Consider the following 19,519-nt stretch of genomic DNA (forward strand, 5'->3'; position numbering starts at 1 on the left):
CATCAGTGTGATTAATTTTAAGCTCAACTGTACATAGTATTTTTTACTAAAAATGTAAGAAAAAAAGAAATACTGAAAAATTCATCATTTATATCTGTAACAAAATGTCTTACCATCTTTTGTCACTTGTCTGTGTTATTTTCACTCAGAAGAAACCTAGTAATTGAATAAAAACCAACAGAAACCTAAATTTGACTTCATTATGAATCACTTTGTCCTCAGCTGTAGGATAATTTTGAATATGGCACTTTTAGTAAAAACATAAGAAAAAATTCTACCAGAAAAGTTCAAATTCATCATTTGCATCTACAACTAAATGTCTTAACATCTGTAGTCACTTGTGCTGTTTTCAGTAAAGAAAAAAAAAAAAAAAAACAGTCAAATTAAAATGAACTATAAATAAAAATTTGTTATTGATATGAATCTGTTTGGACTTCGGAAAAATCTTCAGCCAAAGTTAATTCAAAGCAACTATCTGGTAGCTGTGATTAATAAAAAAAATAGCACCACAGACTGTAAAAGACACATCGTATGAGCAGAGTGAAAGAAAACTTCAAGAAGCTTTATTAAACTTCGTTCGAGATGGTGAAGGGTGAGCAGAAAAAGTTCACCTCTGACAGTATTGCACAGAGTTCAGCCTCGTGCCGTCAAAAGGCCGACTGCATCGCTAACTCTTAAAAATAGAGGCAGTAGAGAAAATATGCCATCTGAACATTTTCAGTAGTTAACCTTTGTTTTTTCTTCTTCTCATAAATAGATTCGGTTCATTGTTCCGTCCATGAATCACACTTTATGTACAGATCATTACAGCAATCAATGAACAAGCCAGGAGGATTCTTTCACCATCATTTCTGCTTGTTAGTCCATCGTATTTCATCCTATCAACCCCCATTTTCAACACAATCAAGAACAAATGTACAGTCAGGCAGAGGGGATAGAAACGCATATATACATACATAACAGATACTGTACAGCGTACCTTCTGTGGATGCACATAAATACAGGAAAATCTTAAATACAAACAGCATGTACTTCGTATCCGCTGCTTTAACCGCAGTACATTTTCAATGGCACGCCATGATACCGAAGTTAAATTAAGGATGCTTTATAACCCACTGTCTCCCAGTAACTCTAAGGGGGATGAGCGACTCTCTCAAACTGCCAAAATACAGACACCTTTGGCTTTAAAGGGAACGGGGAGGGAGTGGTGTAGTGCTTCGAGATGAGTATGTACACATTTGGAGTGTCAGTGCATAGTTTAAACTCAGCATTACGATTATGTGCAACGTATGAACTCAGGCAGGCAGAGAAGCAGCAGCTGGTGTCGACGTTTGGGTTTCTGGTGCGTCCCCGACATGGAGAGGAGGTTTAAAACTAAACTCAGACGGTAATGTTAACTGAGTGGATATGGCCTTCTGCGCTTTCTTTTTTTACATTTAAGCCGTGATCAATCCTCAGTCGACTTTCTTTTCTCCTTTCTAATGTGAATCCTAAAACAAATAACTGAAGAAATCAAGGAATCCACCTTAAAGAAAAGGCAGAATCACACTTTAAGGCTTGATTTACCTAGAAACAACAACAACAACAAAAAAATGCATTTTCTGCTCACCAAACAAAATCAGAATCTCAAATCAAATTAAAGCCGTTTAACAGAAGTGTCTTCTAAAAGCTGACATCTTTAACTTTCCATGTCGTCATTAACAACAGGAATATAAATGTTATATTATCTCGCTTTGCAGAACGTGTGCAGGTAACTTTAAGGTGAAAATACTATTGATTTACCGGCAAGATTAACCGGGACAGCTAAGACTCAACGAGCATCTCAAATTACCGTAAATGTGTCGGTTGTAGTGTTTTACCATGCATACTAGCATTTAAATAATCTGAATTAGCTGATAGAAACATTTTCTTCCAGCCTTCAGTCTTAATCTTCGGCCTGTTCGTGTTGTTTCCCAGAGTGCTACAGGGCACCAGTGAGGCACATGAGGACGACGACGTGAATCGTGAGCAGATACGCTAAGAAGAAATATCGAGAGCGAGCGCGACTCGTCAGCAGCCTGGAAAAGTAAAGGCTTCTGCCTCTGAGCCACCGCCGACACGCCACCATCCCACCTTTCACCTGCAAAGAACAAACACATCAATTACATTTACAATTAAAAAGCAAAGAAAGAAAATCTTAGTCACATGAAATCGTTTAACCAGTGAACTGGTCGCTAAATAGGCCACAGGGCACTGAGAGCTCTCTACCTGCAGGCCTTACTAGCATAAATGAGTAAAAATCAACATAAAAAGCTAGTATTTGTAGAATAATAAACCATTTGATATGATATTCAGTTGTTTGACTACAGTGATAGACAAACTGTGTCAATGTCTGATTACAGAAGAATTTCATTTAGCTAGTTTAACACATGCTAGCTCTTTAGCATACAGAGAAAAAACATGCTGTAGTGGTTTCATACCCTCAGAAGTTTGGGGTCACTCAGACGGTTTCATGCTTTTCATGAAAACTCAGTTTTATTCATGTGTTAACATAACTGCACAAGGGTTTTCTAATCATCAATTAGCCTTTCAACACCATTAGCTAACACAATGTAGCATTAGAACACAGGAGTGATGGTTGCTGGAAATGTTCCTCTGTGCCCCTATGGAGATATTCCATTAAAAATCAGCTGTTTCCAGCTAGAATAGTCATTTACCACATTAACAATGTCTAGACTTTCTCATTAATTTAATGTTATCGTCATTGAAAAAAATGCTTTTCTTTCAAAAATAAAGACATTTCTAAGTGATGCCAAACGTTTGAACGGCACTGTATGACAAAATCTGTCAGTAAACTGACTTCACATGTGGCAGCACAACCTCCTCACTTATTCTCCATCTATTATTGGTCCTGTTTTAGTGGCAGTAATGCTTCATGGATATAATCTCCAAAACTTTAGAACAGAATAGAAGATTTTTATTGTCAATGTCTCCATACATCCAGAAACACATCAGAGAAACCAAAAAAGACTTTTCTCTCACACCTGTATAAGCGCCATACATTGAACAAAAGGACCAAAATCCGAGTCTTGTGATCTCAAATTATTATTCGGATACCACCACAACCACCGAATATTCAGATATTCGGGTTCAGCTCTATTAAATGACTGTTTGAAACTCGTGCTTTGCTCCTGCAGTAAAGACATCAGGAGACACATTGTGAACTCCTCAATGGTCGTAAAATGTGATCATTCAGAAACTTCTGCACTGAAGCGTAACTCTGAAAGCCTCATGATAAACATATTGGAAATGCTTGCTGAGCAATGCTAAAGTCAGAAAAACTCAGAATTCTACAATCAGCGGTGATGTGAACCAATCATGCTGTGTGATTAAGTGCTAAATTAGTGTACCTTTCGTGTTATCAGAGGCTGATTTGGGTTGAGACTCAGAGCTTCCCACTCCTCCTCTGTTTCCATCTCGATGCTGAAATCTCTCTGAGCGTCTCTGGACAGACTGGAGGCAACACTGCTAACAGAGAAGAACTCTTCAAACTTTCTGCAGTTTGTTTGAAAGAGGGAGATTATAGTTAAGTGACTACATTTGACTGTCACCTCTTCGCTCTGTCCTCAGCGAGACGTAGAGCCTCCTCAGCCGCCTCCCTCCTGGACCTCTCATCAGCCAGACTGAGCTCCACCTCTAGCAGCCTGAACACACAAAAACACAGACATGGTAGCGTGTATAAGACCTGTGAAAAACTCCACAGAGGGCTGCTGTCTTCACCTTTCTCTGAGCTGAGTGGCTTCAGCAGTTTCAGCGATCATGGAGTCGTTGGTCTTCTCCTGAGGGGCTCCTGGAGCAACTTCAGCGTACACCAAACCCTGCTGGTGGAGACACAGCATCACAGGTAAGCACATATTCACATTTTATGCAGTTTATGTGGACTCAGGTAACAGCAGAACAGAACAGAAACACATGAATCTGAATGGAGAAATGCTGGGAGGTGTAACTAATCAAACAAAGGAGGAAAACTTGCAAAATTCTTGCCCTCACTGGGAAACAAGGGGTGTAACTATAATATAAATTCTTATATCATCATCCACAAAAACTCAAACATCTGAAGCAATCAAATAAAACAAAGGGGAGAAAGGCTTTGAGCTGCTGTTGCTCCAGGACAATTCATCTTTAAACTGCTGCCCCGTGTCCTGAAGCAACAACACGCTAACTCCAAGCTGTCCTCTCATTTTTCCTTTGATTGCTTCAGATATTTAAGTTTTTCTTTACAGTCATATCAGGTTTTATGGTGCACAGTGAAGCCTCTAATTGGGTGTTACACCCTCGTTTCCCGATAAGGTCGAGAACTTTTTGAAGTCATTTATATTTCTTTCTGTCCAAAACAACAAAAATAGAAGAAAGAATGACAGAAAAGACGCACAAGCAGCTTCTATAAGGTTTTTTACAGAATTCAGCAGCAGCACAGACATGAAACAAACATTAAAAAATGGAACAGACACAGCTACAGTCTAGAAGAGCAGCATGCTTCGATGTGGTACCTGTGCCTGGCTTTGGACTTGTGTTTCCAGCCAGTGGCAGCGGTTCTGAGTGTCCCTCAGCGTTTGGGAGACGGCCCTCAGCTGAGCTGACACAGCACTTTTCTCCTCCACCAACTGCTGCAGCTGTGGGGTTTGAAGAAGGAAGACATCCGGTTAGAGCGGACAGAATGGACTTTTTGCACATTTAAGTATTCATGTTGATTCAGCATCTCAAAGAAACACTTTCATTCTTATTTTTCAGAGGCTGAAGTAGTAAAAAAACATTGAATGCTTTAACTTTACAGCTGTGTTGTTTAACCAAACAGCTGCCTACATCACACAAGCTGATCTGACATTACTAAATGAAGGACTAATCCTTACTTAATGTTTCAGAGAGCAGGGAGAGTATATTTTTTAGATTTTACACCACTTGTTTATGGAGAGAAATATCTATTATTACTCATTATCATGTCCTATTTTACCCAAGACTTGAGAACACAACAGCTACAGTGATATAAACAACTTTCCAGGACTTTCCTCAGTTTAGCTGCACACTGAGATGAATTGTTTCAGCTGGTTCATACCTTGGCGTTTAGTTGCTGGAAGTACTGGTCTCGCTGTTGGATCTCATACATGCAGCGCTGCAGATTCCTGTGAAGCTGCAGCCTCTCGGCCTCCAGTCGACCCACCATGTCCTCCAGTCCAGCCTGATCCGCCAGAGCAACAGTTTCCTGCTGCATGGAAGGAAAAACAAGGCAAAACAAAGGAATTAAGGAACCCCAACTGTTGACTTACTATACCTGGGATTCTAGCTAAAATTAAAAATCAAAAATTGCTTATTGTTTTTGGACACACAAACAGTTAGGTGAGAAATCTAAACTAATTTGAAACAATCTTAAAAAAACAAACACTGAAGGCTGGTAAAGAAAACCAAAACATGACATTCTAATATACTCTACTGACAACTTGTTGAGAAAGGTTCTGCTTCAAGGAGATATTTGTACAAAATCAGAAAGTTTAGAGACAGCACCTATAGTTTGCAGAATATCTACAAACAGTAAATTCATTAAGAGCAGGAGTTCATCACAATCATTTCTGCATGAACATACGGAAGTCATGCCTTCATAAGACAAGAGTCAACAGAACAAAGTCACACTGTCCTTTTACAGTTCTACAGTTTCATTCAGCAGATGCTTTTATCCAGTGATGTACATCTGAGAGTAGTTTAAGCATCACAACAGTGGGCTTTTGAGTTTTTCTAGTTCTAAAGTAGAGCTTCAGCTCTCAAAGATATGACCACCAAACATCCCATACAGTCTTCTGACAAAGTCACTTCCCAAGTTGAACATACCTTGACTGGTAGAGGCTCCTTCTTCTCAGTTTCAGACCTACATAAGAGAAAAACTTTAGTGTCAAATATAAACATTTTTGCTCGAGTTAGATTTTCACTCACTGTGGGCTCATTTTGTACTTTAATATAAAACCATGCACCTGCATGGAAATAAGTAGTGAGAACCTAAAAATGTCATCTATGCACTTTTATACAGTTATGTCATGAATCATCCAAACGACAAAAGCAAAAGATTCATTTCTTTGATTCTTTATTAATGGAATTAGAATGTAGAGCATTCTTCCAGGTGTTGCCAAACTGGGAAAAGAAGAGGGGCTCTACAAACTACGTATATCTTATATTCTTACATTACCTACATATTCAGTGTTTCCATTCTGCACATCACTTTCAGATATTTCACCTTGCTGAATGCATCTTCCAACAACTTGCTATTTCCTGTTATTCAGCCATTCTGCATTTATTTTAGTGATTAATGTTTAATTTTCTTCTCAGTCTCTCTGGCCATCTTCTCCCTCCCTCACTGCCTGCAGTTCAACTGAAAACTATGATTTTTTGTCACAACTGTTGGTCACAGCTGAGTAAGTCATGGTTTTCCAGTTATGCTGAGAAATGCAGAACTTTTGTTTTTCACATAAGCACAACTGGTTTAATTTTTGCAAATTTTAAAATGAAACAGGTGGAACAAAGTCATTTTGATGACATCCTATTTTTAAACATAGATTTGGTTAATTTTCCTGACAGAACTGCACATCACACACAGTTAACTATGTTGGAACAGTTTAAAATCAGACATGTTTTTTTCAGTTTTTACAGTTTCTGGGTGATAAATGTTGTGGTTTCAGGGTTTTTGTAAAAACGTGTTTCAAACCTGCCAGTGTGTTTTGGTGTTCAGAAAGTTAAGCAACCTGGTGGCTGCTTAGATGTTTAGTTGAATACAGGAAACACTATGCACAAGCACACCAGAGTAACAAGGTTAAAGCTTTTACCTCAGATGTATTGCTTCTTCTTTGTGAACCGTTTGCTGTACTTCATCCATCTCCTGCAACGACATCAAAAAAAAAAGAAAAAAGCCATCAATCACTGAAATAATAAAAGTCCTCGTCAAGAAAATTCTGTAATTAGAATTGATGATAGAATTTCACAGACATAAGAGCAGCCCAACAACAGAAAAATACCATGCAAGTCGAAGCCATGGTATGCAAAACCAAAATGAAAACCATCTACGTCGACCCTGCATGCTGTTTGCAACAAGAACCACAGCAGAGAAATGAGTGCAAGCAACAGCCAAACTCAAATCACAGCTGATGACTTGACTTACCAGCCCGTCCTTCTCATTCTGGACGCCACTTCCTTTTGAGTTTTCCACATTTGGGCCATCGGCAGTCTCCGGGCCAGACCCCTGCCTGGACTCAAACACTCTTTTGGCTCCGGCCAGCTCATCCATCAGCCTGTCGCGATCGTTTTGCAGGCTGGCCATGGATCTGGAGAACGCTGACAGTTGCCTGCTGTACGTGGCATTCTCCAGACTGACCTGTTTCAGTTCTTTCTCCTTTTCTGACAAAGCCTTCGACAGCTCGTCCAGCAGCTTGTTCAGCTCCATGTTGACATCTTTGCTCTCTACAGCTTTCAGTTTATGAACCAAGATGTCCCTCTCTTTGACCAACATGGCCAAGTCCGAGGTGGCATCCTGCAGACTTCGCTCCATCTTGTTCAAGGCTGCCTGAGTCTCTCGGAGCTCTTCGTCATATCTGTTCCTGAGGATCTTGAAGTCCTCGATAAGCTGGTCTCGGTCGTTCTGAAGAGCGGCCATGGCTTTGCACAGGGATTCATTCTGAGCCTTCGTGTCTTTGTTTTGTGATTTAGCCTGTGATAACTGTTGCTCCATCTCCAGTATTTCCTTTGCGAGCCCCGCCACCCTCTGATCTGCCGTCTCTCGCTCGTTCCTCATTAGCTGCACCTCGCGTTCGAAGGCGTCCAGCTCGCCGTTGTATTTGTCCTCGGCCTCTGCTAGCTTTTTGTCAGTTTCATTTTCCAGCTGCTGCATTTTGTCCTTTAGCTCATCGGACGACATTTTCAGAGAAAGAAGCTTCTGCTGGAGGTCATTACATTCGGCTGCTTTGGCTGCCACGGCTTCCTGCAAGTCTGTGATCACTCTGCCCTCATTTGTTGAAGCCCTTTCCTTCTTATGAGTCGATATTTCAGCTTCCAGTTGCGACACCTGAGTTTTAAGTTTAGAGTTCTCAGTCTTTAATGTGCTGCTGCCCTCTTCTTCCTTTTGCAGCTCCAGCCGAGCCTCTCTGTGCTGCTTCTCGGCTGCAGCCTTTTGGGTTTCCAGGTTTTTAATGACATCCTGCTGCTTCTTCAGCAGCACCTTCAGCTGGTTGTCCTTGAGGGATAAAACCTGATTTAAATCCTCTCTGTAGCGGACCAGCTGAGCCCTGAGCATGGCGTTCTCTGAGTTGAGATCATCCATCTGATGTAACAGCTTCCTTATTTCATGTTTAAGGCCTCTGGCTGCACCTCCTTCCCCATCAGCGGAGCCCTCTTTTCCCTTTAACCCCAACTGGCTCTTTGCTTCCAGTATTCTGTATTCTGACATCAATCGCTCCCGTTCGCTCTGTAAAGACACCATCGAGTTCTTAAATGACTCTATCTTAGCTGCCATCTGCTCTTTTTCCTGGATGGATCTGTTTGCTTTAATTTGCAGACTTTTAACTTTGGCCTCAAGCACTCTCAGCTCTTTGTCGGCCGTTTCCCTTTGGTAGCGTAAAGAAGTTAGCCGGTCTTCGTAAACTGACACCTGTGAGCGGTAGTTGGCCTGGAGCTGCTCCAGATATCCTGACATCTGTCCGTCCTTGCAGGACAGCAGAGAGGAGATCTCAGCGTCTTTGCTCTGCAAGAGAGTTTTGAGCTGCAGAGAAATTCCCTCCTGCTTCTCAAAGTCGGCCCGAGTTTTGTCATTCTGAGACTGCAGAAGGAGAAGCTGAGCGTCCGTGTCAGCGTTGATCTTCTCCATTTGCTGAAGATGAAGCTGCATTTGGGAGATCGTGTCTTCTTTGTCGGCGAGCTGTCGGTTCAGCGCGTTTTTATCTTGTTCTATTCTCTCCACTTGAGCGCCGAGTTCTTTCACCTGAACTGTCATGAGCTCTGCAGTCTCGCTGAGCTCGGCATTGCTTGCACTCATAACAAACAGCTGTCTTTGTTGAGCCGCAGCAGCAACAGAGTATTCATTCAGCGTCCGTTCCAGCCTTGATTTGGTCACTCGTAGTTCATTCACCTCTTTATCTTTCACTCTCATATCTTCCAGGAATCTTTTAATCATGAAGCCTTGTTCTAGGAGCTGGTTATCCTTCTCATTTAAGGTCTTTTGGTACAAATCGTTCCACAGTCTGGTGGCGTCGGCCCCTTGTGGAGTCGTACACAGAGCAGACAGCTTTGCTTCATTAGTCTCGGCTGCTCTCTTCAGAGTATTTATCTGCAAATCCTGAGAGTCCAGCTGCTGCCTCAGTTCATCAACTCGTTGCGTTTCTTGATCTTTTAGGTCCTTGAGGTCATCGATCTGTTGCTGCAACACAAACCGACTCTCCATGTAGGAGTTTCTTTGTGTTTCCTCTACGTTTTGTACTGTTTTCTTTGTGGACTGTTTATTTTGCTGTGATATTTGAAAAGCCAGCTGGTCTCTTTCAGATTGAACACTTTGTATCTTTTCTTCAGCCTCCTGTAGGAGACTCTTCTGCGTAATGAGCTCAGCTTCAATTTGTTTACGCCTCCCCTCTAAAGCTGATGTTTTCTCAGCACTTTTCTTCAGATCTACCTCCAAGTGTGCGCAGGCTGACTGCGAACTCTTCAAAGAGCTCTCCAAATCTAAAATCAGCTCCTGGTATCTGATGCAGTTTTGCTGCAGCTGATTTATCTCCTGGTGCTTTTCCTTGAGCAGCTCCTGCAGCTCTTTCCTCACATTCTTGGAGCCTTCGTTGCCTCTCTGAACCGTCTTCAGTTTATCCTCCAACTCTCTGACCAACTTTAGCTGTTCCTGTTCTTTTTGTTGGCGAACTCGATCACTCATCTCTTTGCTAGCAGCGAGCTGAGAGGACAGCTGAGCGTTCTGGGTTTGCAAACTGTTGATAGACTCAGTCAGTTCATCAATTCTTTCAGAGTTCTTGAGGATCACAGTTTCCAAATATTCATTTTCATTTTTCACTTTGTCTGAGATCTCTTGAACATTTTCCAGCTCCTCTTGCAGTAGAGATTTGTCGTCCTCCAAGATTCTCACCTTCTCATTCAGGCTGATAGTGTCCTGGCTGTTCCTGTTAATAATGTCATTGAGCTCTTTAATGGCGTCATCTTTCTTTCCCAAATGCAATTCATGATCATTCTGTATCTTCTCAGTTCTCTCAGACAGACTTTGCTTCTCCTTTTGTAACAACTTGTTGATTTCTAATTGAGCACCAAGCTCTGTTTTCTGTGCCTCGATCTGGGCGGTGAGGGAATTATTCAACCTGAGTGCTTCATCAAGTTTGAGCTGCATGTTGTTTGTGTATGTATTTGATTCCAAGCTCCTCTTTTCCAGTGAACTATTAGCCTCTTCAAGCTTTGCTGCCAGTTGGCTATTTTCAGCCTGCATCTCAGTAAGTTTCACTTCGAGATCCTCTAAAGACTCGTTCAGTTGGCAAATCTCAGCCTCTAGTCTCTGGTTTTTGTCACCGAGCTCACACATTGCCTTTTTGTGGTTTCCATCCAGCTCAGTTAGCTCTTGTTTAATTTTCTGATGCTCCTCCTCGAGCTCCTCAATCTTCCGGCGTTTCTCTTTGGAATATTTCTGCATCCTCTCTTTAATTTTGCCATTTTCTTCCTCCATCTCTCGGGCTTGTTTCTCCAGATTCTCCATCTCAGTCTCATGTTTGTGGATTTTCCGAATCGCCTCCTGTCTCTCTCTTTTAGCTCCCTCCAAAAGCTGCCTCATCTTGTCCATTTCACTGCTGACATTTTCATAAGCTTGTAAGAGAGACTCGTATTCCTGTTTCAGCTCTGCATGCTTCGACTTCCACTTGGACAGCTCGTCCGTTTGAGAGTCTTTAAGTGATTCGAGCTGACAGGAAAACGCTTTTTTCTGCTGAGTGATGTTTTCTATGGTGAGTTTCAAACTTTCACAGGCGGCAGACAGACTGCGATTATCATTAAGGACGCGATCCACCTCAGTGCTGAGTTTGTCTTTCTCTTTGGTGACAGATGACACAGAGCTTTCCAAGTCCATATTCTGTTGTTTCAGTTTCAACACCGATGATTCCAGAGCCAAATACTCGGTTTCTTTCACTTCACATCTTGCCGATTGCTTTTCTGCTTCATCTTTGAGGGCAGCATTTTCCTTCAGGAGTTCTTTCCTAGAAACTAAAGCTGCTTGAAGTTTCCTAGTCAGAAGGGCGATTTTACTCTGGTGATCCTGGTCGTTCACTCTGGTGACATCGTCTCGAGATTTCTGAAGCTCATTAGCGTCTGTTTTCATCTTTTCAACAGTAATTTCATGCATTTTACTTTGCTGCTGTAATTGCAGCTCAAGTGCAGCAATTAGCTCTTCCTTTTCTGAAACTTGAGCCTGAGAAACCAACAAGGCGTCGTCTCTCTCCTTCATTTTCGCTTCAAAGTTTTCGGCACATTTGCAAGAAAAACAGACGCCTTCCTCCTGCTTGAGGATTATCTCAGGTTTCTTCTCGTGCAGCTGCTCGTTTACTTTCTCCTTCAGCTGCTTGCTCAGCGTTGTTACCTCGTCTCTCAGTTCATTGATCAGTTTGAAGGCGCTTTCCTTTTCCTGCTTCAATGAATCCAAACTCCTTTGTGTTTCAGTGAAGTGCAGCTGGGCACTTTCAAGCTCCTGAGTCAGAATATCTTTGTCCTCACGGAGCTGCTGCTGTGCTTCTGCTAATGTCTTCTGAATGGTTGAAACCTCGGAAGATTTCTGCAAAACTAAAGCAGCTGCTGCCTCAAGTTCCATTTTTATGTGATTATTATGCTCCAGAAGGGTTTCCTTTTCTTTCATTAGGATCTGATACTTTTCTTCATTGGCTTGCTTAAGTTCCTCGGAGATGTTTACCTGAGTTTCCAAAGCGATGATTTTATTCAATAATTCTTGATTCTCTTGTTGGGCCTGTTCCTGATATCTCTCAACTTCTTCTTTTTTCTCCTTTACTTCAGCCTGAGCTTTCTCCAAGACGTTTTCCATCATTTGTAGCTTGGATTTCAAAGCTTCTTCTCTTTGCTCCATGACTACAAGAGCCTCATCTTTAGTTGTCATCTCAAGAGAAACGCTCTCAAATCTGGATTGAACAGTTTCCAGCTCTGTTTGCAAGCTGGAAAGAGAATGACACTGGCTCTCCTTCTCAGCCAAAGACATCTTCAGATCTTGTAGAGTCTTATCCCTCTCTTCAACGAGCTGCCTCAAAGTGTCCAGTTCGTCCAGATAAGACAAAGAGGTTTTATGCAGGTCTTCTAGCTCCCTGATCTTCTCATCAAAGTTCAACTGGACGGCGTTGAGCTCGTTCGTCTGCTGGCAGTGCTGTTCCAGAAGAGCCTTGTAGTCGTCTTTCAGCTCGGCCAGTTCTTGGCCTAATTTTTTCTCGTTTTCTTGAGCTTTCTTCATTGTTTCTTTGCGTGCCAACAAAGCAGCCTGAGCTTTTTTCTGCAGCGTTGCTTTTTCAAGCTTCATCTGTGCGAGTTCGTTTTCCAAATCGACAGCGCTGGCACTGGAGGAGGATTTGTCTTTTAACTCATCTTTACACGTCTTCATTTCATTTTGAAGCTCTTCTAATTTCTGCATCAAACTGTTTCGTTCTCGCTCAAAAGCTTCCTCATTCCCAGCAGCACTGGACTGCAGCTGCTCAATGAGAGAGTCTTTCTCACCAAGTGTTTGCAATGTTTCAGACAAATGTGCTTCTTTCTCGTTTAGTGTGGCTTCCAGTCTTAGCTTATCTGACTGTAGTTGCTCTACAAGTCTTTCTTTTTCTGTTTTGTGTTCGAGAATCTCTTCATCTTTCTCTAGAATTTTCTTTTCAAGAAGAGAAACATTTTCTTCAAACACTTTTTCTGCAGCTTGAGCATGATTTGTTACTTCATTTAACTTATCCGCCAAAAGTGAAATCTCACTTTTGTCGTTTATACTTTCTTCTTTTTGGTTTTCATATTCTTCTATTCTTTTCAGCAGATCTTTTCTCACAACCAGGGCAGCTTGGAGCTTCTTCTTCATGGCATCTTTGTCTTTAGAAACCTTGGCGAACTCACTCTTTAGATCATCCTTTTCTTTAATCAGCTTCAGCTTCTCTGTATTCTTGGTCTCGATTTCACTTTGACAGCCTGAAATATCTTCCTCAAGCTTCTTCACTGAGCTTTTCATGCTCTCTAATTCTGCTAATAGAAAACTGTTCTCCTCACCGAGTTTCATTCTCTCATTGGAGGCAGACTCTATGACTTGAGCGATGGATGCATCTTTATCTTTTAACTGCTGACTGAGTCCAGCAAGTAACTCCTTCTGCTGACTTATCTGAAGGCTCATACAGCTGATCTGTTCATCTTTTGCTTGCAATTCAAAATGCAAAGAAGATTGTTTGGCAGCAGCTTCTTTCATTTTCTCCAATTCTGTACTAAGCTGAGTCTGTAAATGCTCAACTGTCTCTTGCAAAAGAGAAATTTGTTGAATCTTCTCATCATTACTGCGATCTCCTTCGTTAAGTACATTCTGTGTTTTTTGCAAGTTGTTTTTCAAAGCATCTACCTCAGACTGGTGCCTTTCTTGTAACTGTTTTATCTTTTCCTGCAAGGAGGATTTTTCTCCATTTAAGGCAGCAGATCCCTCAAATGTGGACTGTTGCACGACAGAGGAATCTTTGTCAGCTAAAAGTTTCTGCAACTCATCTTCCACACCTTTCAGAGCTTCCTTCAAATTATGGTTCTCATTATCCTTTTCCTGGATAGAAGCTAACATCGTCTCCAATTGAATTCTGGACGCCGATGCCTCCAACTCTTTAGCACTCAGCTGATCAGAGCCCTGTCTAATTGCAGAGGAAGCCTCGGCTAATTTCTCCTGCAAAATGTCCAAGTCCTCTTTCAAAGCATTAACTTTAACATCTTTAGATTCCATTTTGTACTCCACACTTCTCAACTGTTCTGCAAGTAGATTCTTATCCTGCTTTTCCCTGTCCAGAACCAACAGCCACTCTCTCTCAGAATCCTGCAGAATTTGCTCTATCATTTGAACGCTTTCTTTTAACTGAGAAAGTTCTTCGTCTTTGGCACTAACCTTTGCTTGAAGGCTCTGCTTCTCGGATGCCATTTTCTCCATTATTTCCTTCATGCTGCTGGACTGCTGCTCCATCTGAACCTGCAGCTCCCCCTGCGACGCCCACCTCAGATGAAGCTCCTCCTTTTCTGCAAGAAGCTTCCTAACTTCTTCTTGCAGATGCGTCTTTTCACTACTGACAGCAGACAGAAGCTTCTGGTGCTCTTCCTTTGTCAAACTAATCTCCTCATTTAGCCTCTTGTTCTGCTCTTCTAGTTTCTGTATTTCTGAAACGAGCTGCGAAGCGTGTTTGGCCTGAGCTGTGTACTGGCTATTTATTGCATGGAGGGCCATTTCTCTCTGCTCGAGGTTTTCTGTCAGTGCGTTCATTTGTGCGACAACCTGGAGGTGTTGAGATTTGAGCCTTTCTATTTCGACGGTCAGCAGCGACACGCTAGCTTGATGGGAAGCGAAGGCCTCGTCTTTTTCCTTCGACAGACTGGAGTTCAAAACTTCGGTTTTCTCTAGTTTGTCGTGGATCACAGATAACTCATTTTTCAGTGTTTCTATGGTGGTCTTTGCTGTCTCATGTTCTCTATTTAAAACTTCCAATGACATTCGAAGACTGGACACCTCATCTGTCCTTTGGGAGAGCTGCTTTCTCACATCTTGTAGCTCCTCTAAGTTGAAGGCGAACTTCTCTTGAAGGTTGTTGAAGGCACTTTGCGTTTCACCTGCAGACTTTTTGAGATTTTCAGACCCAGAGGACAGTGACTGAATTTGATTCTGCAGTTGCGACACGAGCTCTGTGCTTTCCATGAACTGACTTTTGAAGAGCGAAGCCTCGTCTGCTCTTCTCTGAACATCCTGAAGAGACTTTGACTGCTCCAAAAGCGCCGCTTCTTTTTCTTCCAAGGCCTTTTTGAGATTTTCCACTTCAGAAATCTGCACTTGGAGGCTGCTGTTGAGCTTTGCGACAGATTCTTCAAGGTGTGAAATCTGTTCTTTCATGCGCTCACATTCTCCCTCTTTGGCTTGTAGATGTGAATTTAACTTTTCAACAGCGGCAGAAGAATGACTTTGATATTCAAGACTTGACTGCTCGTTTTTATCCAAACTATTTTTCAGCGTGTACGACTCTGAAGTAAGACTCTCAACCTGACCTCTGAGTTTACAGACAGAATCTTCAAGCTCTACAACTTGTTTTTGTAAACTCACATTGTCGTTTTCTTTTTGCTTCAGCTGCTCCTCCTGATCTGAAATCGTACTGTTGAGCTGCTGGATCAAACTTTCCTGCTGCTTCAGAGTATTTTCTTTTCCTTGCATGTCTGTGTTAAGAGTCTCCTTTTCTGAAAATGCCATTTTGAGTTGGTTTTCTCTGTCACACACCTGTTCCTGTGCTTTAGACAGCTCCGTTACAATTTTTTGCAGCTCAGATTTCAGCTTTGTATTCTGCTCATTCAGCGCTTGAATGCTGTCTTTAAAATCGACTATTTCAGCCTTCCTCTGGTCATCCTCCTGCACCAGATGCTGATTTTCTGCAGTGACTTTCTGCACAGAAGCTTTTAGGTTGGCAATTTCAGCCTCCATTTCTGCAGCATTCTCATTCATGGCCCCGAGCTGGCTGCTGAGTGAAATCACTGACTCATTTCGTTTATTCAGCTCATCTTTGTGGCTCTGAAAGTCACTTGTTACTTCTTTTAATGCCTGCTCTTTTTGCTCCATCTGCCGTTTTGCCTTGGAGCACTCTAGCCGGAGTGACTCTACCTCACCCTGCATCTGTGACACGAGGTCTTTTTGTAGTGTGACTTCATTCTGATAAACGCTACACTCCTCTGCTTTCTGCTGGAACATGGTGTCTTTCTCCATTAGCCCTGACTTCAGAATCGATCCCTGCTCCTGTAGCATCAATATTGTATCCTGAAGCTGCAATAGCTGTGAACTCTGCTCTGACACAGTTTGCTCTTTGTCACTCAAGGATGTGCTAAGATGACAAACTTGCATTTTGAAGCTTTCAACTTGCTCTTGTAAACTGTGAAGTTGTTCATCTCTCGCTTGTAGCGTTTTTGACAAATTAGCACATTCGTTCGTTTTCTCTAACAGACCTGCAGAGCTGGATTTACTTAACTCGTCGGCTGCGACAGTTAGATCCTCCTTTTCCTTCAACAGGCCATTGATTATTTTCTGACTTTCTGAGATTTGAATTTCAAAGCCTGAATTTTTATCCTGCAGGAGATTTCTCTCAGCGGTTAGTTCAGAAACTGATTTAATGCTTGTTGCTAACTCCTCCTGTAGTCTTTGATTATCTTCTGCCAGGCTGCTTATCTTCACGCTAAAACTAGAGTTCTGTTCGTGGATTGCTTTCAGCTGACCTTCGAGCTCAGATACAGCCCGTGTTTGCTGAGAGAGCTCCTTTTCTCTGGACTCACAGGCGGCATGAAGTTGGCGGTTTTCCTCAACGAGAGCCTGGACGTGGCTGTTTAAGCTAGCCAGCTCTGTTTGCTGCCGCTCAGCTTCACTGTCAAGCTTTCTGGCGTTTTCTTCCATGACACTAATTTGGTCACTCAGAGACTTTACAGTCGTGTTTGCATCATTCAGCTCATCTTTGTGTTTTTGACACTGCTCTGTTGTATTTTTCAGCATTTCTTCTCTCTCTACAAGCTGCCGCCTGAGTTGTGAGTTTTCTTCATTGAGTGATGCAGCCTCAGCTTGTAGCTTTGTCAGTTCACTCTGCAAACTGTGATTCTCCTCCTGCTTCTGTTTCAGCTTGGCATCATTTTCCAGCAACCCAGACTTCAGACTGCGTTCTTGTTCCCGAAGCAGATCCAATGTTTCCTGAAGTTGCGTTTGCTGATTTTGTTGGGCTTCTTTTTGTGTCTGAAGATCAGCAGCGATCTGCTCTTTTTCTGCCACATCATGCTGCAGCTGCTCTACCTTAGAAGTCAAACCCTGCACTTGTTCCTGCAGCTGCGTCACCTTTTCCTCCTTCTCCCTGAGCAGCTGATTAAGATTACTACATTCATTTGTTTTTGTGAGCAAGACCTCCGAGTTGGAGTGTGTGCTTTGCTCAAGAACTCGATTTAACTCAGCAGTTCGAGCAGTCAGGTCGTCTTTATCTTTTTGTAGCCCTTGAATGATTTTGTTATTTTCTGAATGCTGCGTCTCCAACGTAGATATTTTTTCTCGCAGCGACTCCATCTCTGACGTAACCTCTGAAATGTTTTTCATGCGCTCAGTTATTTCCACTTCCAGTCCCTGTTTCTCTTTTGTAAGGCAATGCACTTGATTCTCCAGACTGCTGTTGAGTTCAAGAGCAGATGAAACTTTTGCACTAAGCTCAGTTACATTCTGCTTCTGCAGGTCAAACTCCTCATTTAGCCCTTTAAGCTTTTCTTGTAGCTGCTGTTTCTCAGCCTTTGTGTTTTTTAAGAGGTTCTTGAGTTTGGAGATATTTTCAGATTTGCTTTGTAGTTCGTTACCCAATTTCTTGTTTTCTGCATCCCGGTCTTGCAGTTCTGTGTTGAATTTCTGCCTCTCGTCCTTTAGCGTATTTTCCAGTGACGCTATGGTTTCCAGTTTCTCCTGCATTGTCTTTTTGACATGTTCCTCATTCTCTGCTTGCTCCTCTAATTGTTTAGACAGTGTTTGGACTTCACTATTAGATTTTTCCACTTGTGCTAAAAGCTTGTTTTGTTCCTCCTTGAAGGATTTCAGCTCTTTTTCATAAGTTTCTTCTTTATCATTAAGCTCCTGCTGCAGTTTCTCGTTGCTGGTATTTTTGTCCTTGAGCTGTGAAACCAGTGCCTCCGACTCCTGGAGCTTTTGTGCAGATAACGTCAGCTGTTCTTTCAGTGAAGTGATGTGTGTTTCACATTCAGAAAGATGATTACGATGGCTCACAGTCTGTTTCTGAATCTCCCCTCGCAGCTCCTGAACAGTTTTCATATCCTCCTCGGTCTGCTTTATCAGATGTTCCACCTCAGTCCCTTTAGACTCTCTTTCTTCTGTGGCCTTCGCTAACTCCATCTCAGTGTCCTTGAGCTTCCCGACCAGCTCTGTGATCTTAGAGTTCAGGGCCTGCTGGTCTGAATTCTGTGAGTCTCTGATAATCATGGCCTCCCGCTCTGCTTTACTCAGAGCGTTTTCTACCTGGACCAGACTCTCTTCTTTGACTTTGATCTCCTGCTTTAGCACGGTGACCTGTTCTGCATACTCAGCCATGTTCCCAGCCAGGACAGATATCTCCTTGTCCTTTTCTGCCAGAACATCTTTAAGACTATCAATTTCCCGCTCGCAGCTCTGAAGGTCGTGGATGAGCTGAGCTCGTTCTTCCAAGTGGGCACTGTTCAGTTTGTCCAGCTCCTCGTTAGTCTGATCCAGCTCAGTTTGCAACGTTTCAATTGTGACTTCTTGTTTTTGTGTCTAAAAATTATGAGATAAAAAAAACACAATTAAACATCCAGTTCTCAACAAGGAAAAATCAGAGTATTATCTATTGTCTATTTATTAAAAACTAAATAAAAACTACATTGAATGATGGCATTACCATAAAATGACTGAAATTGTAAAGACAGATGTTTACTATCAGAACCCCAAGTAGTTTCTGGGCAATTTTTTTCTCTGTTTGATAGAAATCTGCTCAAATCTGGATGAAATTATCGCCAATATGCTTCTTCAGGAAGAGCGCTGTCATCTGCAAGACTGTTTGGAGGCTTTCATATGTGTTTTAATGATAGTTAACCACGCCTGACGTACATCAGCGGGGTTACTGCATTCGCTTCGGTATCTGGCTGGGTAAGTATGTATGTGGGTATGTCCGGTCAGATATCTCTGCAAGTGCTGAAGTCAGGATAATCAAACTTGGCACTGAAGATCGGTCTAAGGTCCCCTGCTCAGTTGTGGATTCAGAGGTCAGCAGATCAAGTAGGAAGGGATATACGTAGGATGGTCAAAATTGATACAGAGTATCATGCATGGGCATGGTTCTGCCCTCTACTGAGGGCTCGTCTAGTTTCTCAAAAGATAATGTTAAATAACTTATGGTTTTGTAGCTCTTAGTTTCTTTTATCATCCCACTATTCTGTTTAATTCTATAAACTCCAAGTAGTTTTTGCTTCAATCTTTTTTCTTTTTTTTTGCTTTGGTCACATTTTTACTCATTGTGTGCTCATTTTTCACTGCAATTTAAAGGTCCATACAGCTATTTAACCCTTTAAGCTTCAGTCAATTCCAGCCGTTTTCAGTACAAAAAAATCGCTAATATTCTATTTTTAAATGAAAGAAATTACGAAAAATACGGGGAATATTGGACGCGCATCGGGAGGTGCATTTCCTTGATAACGACCGATTCGGGGATTTTATACCGACTTCAGGACATGTTTTGGACAAAATAGT

General features: G+C 42.0%; 1 protein-coding gene across 4 annotated transcripts in view; it reads right to left on the reverse strand.

Moving 5' to 3' along the window:
• Window positions 1-541: 541 nt before the first annotated feature.
• Window positions 542-19,519, reverse strand: part of LOC110957842 (golgin subfamily B member 1-like) — a 48,166-nt gene continuing 29,188 nt past the window's right edge. For 2 of the 4 annotated variants that reach the window (XM_051937604.1, XM_051937574.1), the window contains exons 21-29: window positions 7,178-18,547; window positions 6,846-6,898; window positions 5,860-5,896; window positions 5,093-5,242; window positions 4,530-4,652; window positions 3,760-3,860; window positions 3,591-3,683; window positions 3,390-3,507; window positions 542-2,119 (exon numbers count right to left, since the gene is read on the reverse strand). In XM_051937604.1, coding sequence (XP_051793564.1) covers window positions 1,961-2,119; window positions 3,390-3,507; window positions 3,591-3,683; window positions 3,760-3,860; window positions 4,530-4,652; window positions 5,093-5,242; window positions 5,860-5,896; window positions 6,846-6,898; window positions 7,178-18,547 — 12,204 coding nt within the window. In that variant the 3' untranslated portion in view covers window positions 542-1,960. The remainder of the gene's footprint in view (window positions 2,120-3,389; window positions 3,508-3,590; window positions 3,684-3,759; window positions 3,861-4,529; window positions 4,653-5,092; window positions 5,243-5,859; window positions 5,897-6,845; window positions 6,899-7,177; window positions 18,548-19,519) is intronic. The other 2 variants (XM_051937596.1, XM_051937585.1) reach the window with 2 other exon arrangements.

Source organism: Acanthochromis polyacanthus, chromosome 2 (genome assembly GCF_021347895.1).
Source record: "Acanthochromis polyacanthus isolate Apoly-LR-REF ecotype Palm Island chromosome 2, KAUST_Apoly_ChrSc, whole genome shotgun sequence".
Classification (NCBI taxonomy): Eukaryota; Metazoa; Chordata; class Actinopteri; family Pomacentridae; genus Acanthochromis; species Acanthochromis polyacanthus.